Source organism: Kryptolebias marmoratus, linkage group LG9 (assembly GCF_001649575.2).
Source record: "Kryptolebias marmoratus isolate JLee-2015 linkage group LG9, ASM164957v2, whole genome shotgun sequence".
NCBI classification, from domain to species: Eukaryota; Metazoa; Chordata; class Actinopteri; order Cyprinodontiformes; family Rivulidae; genus Kryptolebias; species Kryptolebias marmoratus.
Window position 1 is genome coordinate 29,621,030 of NC_051438.1, and position 7,976 is coordinate 29,629,005.

General features: G+C 43.8%; 1 protein-coding gene across 3 annotated transcripts in view; it reads left to right on the forward strand.

The window, feature by feature from the left end:
• Positions 1-124: 124 nt before the first annotated feature.
• The window catches only part of slc44a1b (solute carrier family 44 member 1b), a 32,639-nt gene continuing 24,787 nt past the window's right edge, over positions 125-7,976 (forward strand). Inside the window, exons 1-4 of one of the 3 annotated variants that reach the window (XM_037977347.1) lie at positions 125-367; positions 912-1,059; positions 3,976-4,065; positions 5,711-5,853. In XM_037977347.1, coding sequence (XP_037833275.1) covers positions 1,003-1,059; positions 3,976-4,065; positions 5,711-5,853 — 290 coding nt within the window. In that variant the 5' untranslated portion in view covers positions 125-367; positions 912-1,002. Of the gene's footprint in view, positions 368-911; positions 1,060-3,184; positions 3,654-3,975; positions 4,066-5,710; positions 5,854-7,976 lie in introns of those variants that run through there. The other 2 variants (XM_037977350.1, XM_037977348.1) reach the window with 2 other exon arrangements.

The following is a 7,976-nucleotide window of genomic DNA, read 5'->3' on the forward strand; positions in this document are numbered from 1 at the left end:
AGCGCAGAGAGAGCAGAGCGAGCGAGCGGTTTGTCAGAGCCGAGCGCGAGCAGAGAGAGGCGAGCGCGAGCAGAGAGTGTCGAGCGCGCGGAGAGAGAGCCGAGCGCGCACGGAGAGAGCCGAGCGCGAGCAGTTTGTCAGAGTTGAGCGGTCTGTACTCTCAAATCAGTGTCACTGCGCGCTCAACCTGGTGGCACAAAAGTAACGCCATAGACTTGATGTAAACACAGCAGCAGTGAGTCTCAGTGAACTGCTCTTCAGTCAGTTTCAGGTTGATTTCACAACAGAGATGGAAAATATAAGAATGAGATGAACTTGACTCGGTTTTATAAAGAACAGGAGCAAACAGGTACAAAGAGCTGAACAGGTGAGTTCATCAGAGGAAAGCCAAACTGAGCGAATGAGTAAAGATTTTATTATTATTATTATTTTCTTCTATAATTACAAAATGTAATTAAATACATTTTCTGACAAAATGTGAAGATTTTAAAAACTTTTACACATTTTATGTGTAAAAACACAAACAGCAGGTGGCGCTGCTGCACCGCTAACAGCTGTACAGAGAGAGACAAAACACAGTTACTCTCACACCCTCTCACACACACTCTCTCACACACACACTCTCTCACACACACACTCTCTCACACACACACTCTCTCACACACACACCCTCTCACACACACCCTCTCACACACACTCTCTCACACACACACCCTCTCACACACACCCTCTCACACACACTCTCTCACACACACACCCTCTCACACACACTCTCTCACACACACTCTCTCACACACACACCCTCACACATACACACTCACACACACACACACACACACACTCACACACACTCAGCGTTCAGCCTGGTACAACAGTCAACAAGAAGACAGAAGTTCTGTTGTTCTCTGCAGCCCGATCAGATCCACATCACTGCTGGCCTCAGGCTGACTGCAGAACCAGGACTCTGCTGACCCGTCAGAACCACCAGAACTCCACAGGAACATGGACTCTAGGCACCTGTCTTCAGGCTCTCAGCAGCAGGTTCGACTCAGGAAAAAGGTACAATAACTACTGTATATACCGTTCATTTACTACTGCTGTATACTTGTACTACATAGGATTACAGAGTCCTACAGAGAACTACAGGGTACTACAAAGAACTAAAAAGTACTACAGGTGATTACAGAGAACTATAGATTGTATTTCTGTTTGACAAACCGAACAGGAAAAATAATAACTGATATAATCTAAATGTCCAGATCCAGTCCTTACCTCTTTCTGTTTCCTTCCTGTGATCCAGAGTTTTCTGGAATCTGTAAACGGTTCTCCAGACTTTCTGAAGGTCTGTCAAAGTTTTCCTCTGGACTTTGGCTGCTTTTTCTCTCCGTTTCAGTACGACAGCATGTTGTGAGGAGTGTTCTTATAAATATAAATAATTTGAACAAGAGGCAGTCAAAAAAAGAAGAGTCAGGTCAAAATAACTGTCTGAAGCAGAAGAACAGACTCTGGACGTCTTTAAGAAACAGGAAAAAACACAACCAACACCTGAAACAAGACCTGAGGAATCAGGCCTCACTAGAGGGACGGCTTGACTTTGGGATCAGTTTAGCAGCAGTCTGGGAACTAGTCATCCATTTTTACCCCCTTTTCCGTGCAGGGTCAAGAGGGAACTGATGTCAGTCATTGTGTGAGCGACGGGGACACCCTGGACAGGTCTCCAGTCCATTACTGGGACACATAGAGACAAAAAAGACAACATTCAGGCTCTCACTCACACCTAGGGACAATTTAAAGTTACCAAAGAACCTAACCTGCATGTTTTTGGCTTGGACAGTATTGGTAATAATGTGGGAGCTATTAGTAACAGTTTTGGAATGGTCGGGGAACAATTTAGCAACAGTTTAGGAGAAATCTGTAAACAGTTCAGGAACTATTTATGAATAATTTTGGAAGGAATTGGGAACCATTTAAGAACAAATTGGGAACAGTCTGGAAACAGTTTAAAATGATTTATGAACAGTCGGTGAACCGTTTGAAATGTTTTAGGAATGTTATGGGAACAGTTTGTGTTTGCCTCGGTGGACGAGGAGTTTGTGGGTGATGGAGAACAGGTCTCAGATCAGCAGCCCAAAATGAATGAATAGAAAACAGGAGTTTAAAGTGATTACACAGCGACTTGCAAACAGCAGCGACTTTGTTTGGCGTAAAGCTGGCTCTGAAACAAACAGACATCCTGTGGGCGACTCCTGAGATAAATGACTTGTCCCAAGGTCACTGAACGCCTCACAGGAGCTGCTGATCTTTGTGATGAATTTCTGTCCCTGCTGACTCCTCAGATCTTCCAACAAAACAGAGACAGAGAGAAAAACAACATATCATCAGGAAGTTTGAACTCCCTGCAGCTTCTTACCAACAGATTTTACTGAGATTCACTGAAAAGGTTTTCAGTTTGTCAGGAAACATCAGACATGTCCTGTCTGTCATGCTCACCCCTATGATCACCTGAACAGGGAGGTTTTCAACGTGTGAGTCTGTGGAGCTCGGCGTTCTGTTGTTAACATTCAAACCTGTCTGTTTCTGTGGTTCTCAGGCAGACCCTGAACCGGTGCAGAGCTGCTGTCTAACACTGGGTGGTGTGTGTTTCTGTGTGTGTTTCTGTGTGTTATGCGGTATCTTCTGCATGTGGTGACTGGTGCAGACTGTAAACAGTGAGTTCTGTGTTCATGAAGATGTGAAACAAAGACAGTAACGTGTTTAAATACTGCTGCAGTTCTGAGCGACACTTACATCTCAGATTAAACCTGCAGGAAACTGTGCAGCTGCACCAGCAGAGAGGACAAACAGGAGGAAAACAAGCCGTTAGAGATCGACAATACATCCCACAAATGGAACTTTGTTTTTCTGATACAGCAAATCAGTACTGAATATATTTATACACATTGCATTTTTCACACAACTGAAATGAGTCATTTTTAAGAACAGAAAAACAAAAGAATTAAATGAACAATGAATCCACCTCAGACACAGAAACTGTATCAGTAAACTGAAAACGAGTTTGTATCATGTGAAGGAAAACAAAATATACATTTTAAACTGTTCATAACGAACAGATACACTTTAAAAATAAAATGTTAGTTTTTAGATATGTAAAATAGTGATTAAATCACATATATGATCCGTGATAAAGATATTCAACAATCAAACTAAATAAAAAAGTACTGATGATTAAACGTCATTGTATTTACAAAGCGTTCAAGGAAAACAGCGCCAGTCCCCATTAATCTCCACTCAGCGGTCAGAGCGGGTACTGCAGCTGCCGCTTCGTTCTGTTGTTCTGCTCCAATAAGCTTTACCGCTATGTGCGCATGCGTAATGAGATGAATGGCCGCTGTACCTGACGGCCCACCGGGAAGTGTGGCGGACAAATTCTCGGCTGTTAATCCCGGTTCGGTTCGGTAACCCGGAGGAGCGGGTCGGAGCGCTCAGTCTGACCGTCGGGACTCGGCCTCCGGGACCGCGCGGGGCTGCCCGTGTCCTCAGTCCGCCTGTCGAGCTCCAGACCCCCGCTGCTGCTGAGCTGAGGCTCCGTGAAGCTCCGTGAGGCTCCGGGCGCGTCCACCCTGACTGCAATGGGATGCTGCGGTAGCGCGGAGGTAAGCCCGACCCGGTCCGACTCGGTTCCGTTCTGTACCCGGGTGTCCTTCATCAGGTCTCCAGAGTGCCTGTTTGTATTTTTAACCGTGAAAGGGAAACCGAGGTGGGCCGAGCCCGGATTATAGCCAGCAGATAATCCAATTATCTCCTGCAGCCCGCACGTCGGTTAACAACAGGCCCAACCGCAGCCGAAGGTTCGGATAGCAGAAGGAACCGGGCCGGGCTGACAGGCCCGGGTGGCGGGGGGGAGTCGAACAGGCCGGTTCCGCCCGGTTCGGTCCGGTTCTGCAGGCCCACTGTGACCGTGTTTGTGTGTTTCAGAGGACAAAGAGAGAATGGAGACCGCTGGAGGACCGGAGCTGCACGGACCTGCCCTGGTTCCTGCTCTTCACCGTGTTCTGCGTCGGCATGGTAACCAGAACCGACCCATCGGCACGGGACACTCACAGTACACACTGTACTCCAACTACAGATGTACTACTGCAGTACTACAGTAACACCACAACCACAATACTAGAAAAGTTAACACTTTGTGTAAAATGTAAATAAAAACAAAATGCATCGATTTGATAAACTCATAACCCATATTTTATTCACAATGGAACATAGTAAACATATCAATTACCAATTATAAAACCAAGAAATTGTATTAATATTCTAATAATGGGTTAATCTTTAAAACGTTGCAGCAAAAAGGTTCACCAGGCTGAGAGGAACTGTCTAAAATCAGGAACAATTTCAGAATAAAGTTCCTCAATGAAAGACTGAATCTCCATCATCTCCAGATCATAACATCATCAACAGATCTGAGGAATCTCTGAGGTCAAAGGTCAAGGCTGGTTCTGGTTCTGTTCTGCTCAGGAACACTGTCTGTAAACACAGTTCACCGTGCTGCTTAAAGCTCTATCAGGCAAAGAAGAAGCCAGATGTGAACAGATGTGTCTCCTCTGGACCAAAGAGGAGAACTGTTCTGAGGTCAGACGGGTCCAAACCATCCTGTAATACATGACAGGAGCTTAAGGTTGCAATGATACTGCTGTAGTATCAGTACAATAACTGCTGTAATACTACAACAATAAAACAGTAATACTGCTGTGATACTACAGTAAAACTATACATCCACACAAACACAAAGTTTAAGTATCACAGTTGTACTGTAATGAATACACTGGAGTCCACACGTGTCAAACTCATGGCCCGTGCGCCAAAAATGACCGTTGTTACCATTTCACCCGGTCCACAAGATTATATTTCAGATGTATTAGAAAACCTGCTGATCTGTGACAGATTGAGCCTCGATTGTTTATGTTCAAAAAACTGAGCAGACTTAACAAACTCTGAAGTCAAGAAATTTATTCAGTTTAAATTTTTCAGTTATCTGCAGTATTACTACAGTAGTACTATAAATGTAGTATTAACACATTAAAACTACAGCTGTACTTCTGTGTTAAAGAAGGCTACAGTACAAGTATAAAGGTAATAATAATAATTAATTGAATAAAATCTTTGTTTGATCGTCCTCAGATGGTTTTTCTTGGAAATATTGTGTTGAATAAAGGGTGAAATCTTATCACCACTGCTCTTCTCTAATTATATAAACTAATTTAAAGCCCATGATGATCATTTCAGATTGTTTGAGTACGCAGACGATATGGCTTTGGTAGTTTTACTACAAAGCAGAGATATGGAGAGACAGCACTTCTGTCACCATGTGTTAGCTCTACAGGACTGGTGCTCAGCAGCTTTTTAGAAAGAAATGTTTGTAAAACAAAAGAGCTACTTATTCAGTCTGAAAAAGATGTAATAAAACCTGTACTGATTACTGGACAGAGTGTTTAAATAGTGAGTAAATGATTTTAAATACCTTCAGCATGAAGGAAAATACCAGTTTTATTTTTAAGGCTACCTAAGCTCAGCAGTTTTAGTTTGAGTCAAAACGTTCTGGAAACTACAAAAGTCTAGTTAGAAGCATTTTATGATATAATAATGTGGTATGATGACTGTCGGTGCTGACGGTGCTGACGGCGCTGACGCTTCTTGCTTCTCCGTCCTGCAGGGCAGCATCTGTGGCTTCACCATCGTTACTGGTGGCGCCGCTCGCCTCGTCTTCGGGTACGACAGCTACGGCAACACGTGCGGCCAACGCAACGAGCTGATCGAAGGCGTGTGGCTGAGCGGCCTCGACCACACCGACAGGAAGTGAGTGTAACTCCGGTTATTGAAGCATAAAAATGTTTGTCGACTCTTTAGTCCTCAAGATTTATTTATGAAATCATAAAAAAGAATGAACTTTTACAGAATAAATCTGTTTTATTTAATTTTATTCTATTCAACAATATTACACCATCAGAGACTGTAAAACTGTATTTTTACTGTAGTTTTACTGAGGTTTTACTGGGACAATACTGTCGTTTTCCTCAAGTTTTATATTATGTTTACTGTAGGTTTAAGGTAGTTTTACTGTAAATTTACTTTAGTTTAAATGCAGTTGTACTGAAGTTCTATTGTAAATTAATTTTATTTAATTTTACTGAAAATTTACTGTAAGATACTGTATTTTTACTGCAGTTTTAAAGTAGTTTTACTGTAGTATTACTGTAGTTTTACCTGTTAATTTACTGCAGTTTAGCTGTTGTTGCTTTAATGTTGCGGTGCGGTCCATTCCTGGATTTAAACACACGATCCATTCGACGTCCTGTGGGAGAGCTTATTGTGCTGACAGATGGTGAGAGATGTGACTCATCAGCAGATTTGCTCACACACACACACACACACACACACACACAGAGCCTATTTTTACCTGCAGCCCCACCTGCAGGAGGCAAGCAACCGATGAAACGTGAAGACGAGCGTTCAGACCTACTTTTCCTCAGCAGAAACGTCGGATGTGAAAATCTGCCGCTGCAGCTGTTAGAGTCCAGGAGGACCCTCAGAGAGGAGGACTCAGGAGGACTGGGCTGATCTTAGAGGTCAGACGGCCTGAACGGGTCTGAAGTCTGAATATAGAAGCAGTTTAAGGTGGTTTTAAAGGTCTCAGGTGGTCTCAGGCGGTCTCAGGTGGTCTCAGGCAGTCTCAGGTGGTCTCAGGTGGTCTCAGGTGGTCTCAGGTAGTCTCAGGCGGTCTCAGGTGGTCTCAGGTGGTCTCAGGTGGTCTCAGGCGGTCTCAGGTGGTCTCAGGCGGTCTCAGGTGGTCTCAGGCAGTCTCAGGTGGTCTCAGGTAGTCTCAGACGGTCTGATGTCTGTTTTTGGCTGGTTGCAGGTTCAGAGAAGGAAAACCTTGTGTCTGTGGGAGCGAAGCTGTGTTGGTTTGTTGTTGTGCTGAGTCACATGTTTGTGTTGGTTTGTTGTTGTGCTGAGTCACATGTTTGTGTTGGTTTGTTGTTGTGCTGAGTCACATGTTTGTGTTGGTTTGTTGTTGTGCTGAGTCACATGTTTGTGTTGGTTTGTTGTTGTGCTGAGTCACATGTTTGTGTTGGTTTGTTGTTGTGCTGAGTCACATGTTTGTGTTGGTTTGTTGTTGTGCTGAGTCACATGTTTGTGTTGGTTTGTTGTTGTGCTGAGTCACATGTTTGTGTTGGTTTGTTGTTGTGCTGAGTCACATGTTTGTGTTGGTTTGTTGTTGTGCTGAGTCACATGTTTGTGTTGGTTTGTTGTTGTGCTGAGTCACATGTTTGTGTTGGTTTGTTGTTGTGCTGAGTCACATGTTTGTGTTGGTTTGTTGTTGTGCTGAGTCACATGTTTGTGTTGGTTTGTTGTTGTGCTGAGTCACATGTTTGTGTTGGTTTGTTGTTGTGCTGAGTCACATGTTTGTGTTGGTTTGTTGTTGTGCTGAGTCACATGTTTGTGTTGGTTTGTTGTTGTGCTGAGTCACATGTTTGTGTTGGTTTGTTGTTGTGCTGAGTCACATGTTTGTGTTGGTTTGTTGTTGTGCTGAGTCACATGTTTGTGTTGGTTTGTTGTTGTGCTGAGTCACATGTTTCTCCCACACCCTGTTTCTGATTTTGTGCTCAGCTTGAATCCTCCTCCTCCGCACCGTCTCTGCTGCTATTTTTACTCCAGCTCGGTTGTTTCCCATTAAACTGGTCAGACTGGGCAGCTGCTGACCAGAAGAGTCGATGAACAGCTGACTGTGATCACATGACATCAGCAGGATGTGAAGGACACCTGAGAGTGCCGAGTCATCACTGACTCAAACAGCTCAGTTTCTGATTGAACACCTGACAGAAAACAGTTAATTAAGTCACTGAGTTTTAATGGTTCATGTCTTTCCTGGATGTGAAAAAATTCACATCCGGTGTGCTCAGAGACACAAAGTCATTGTA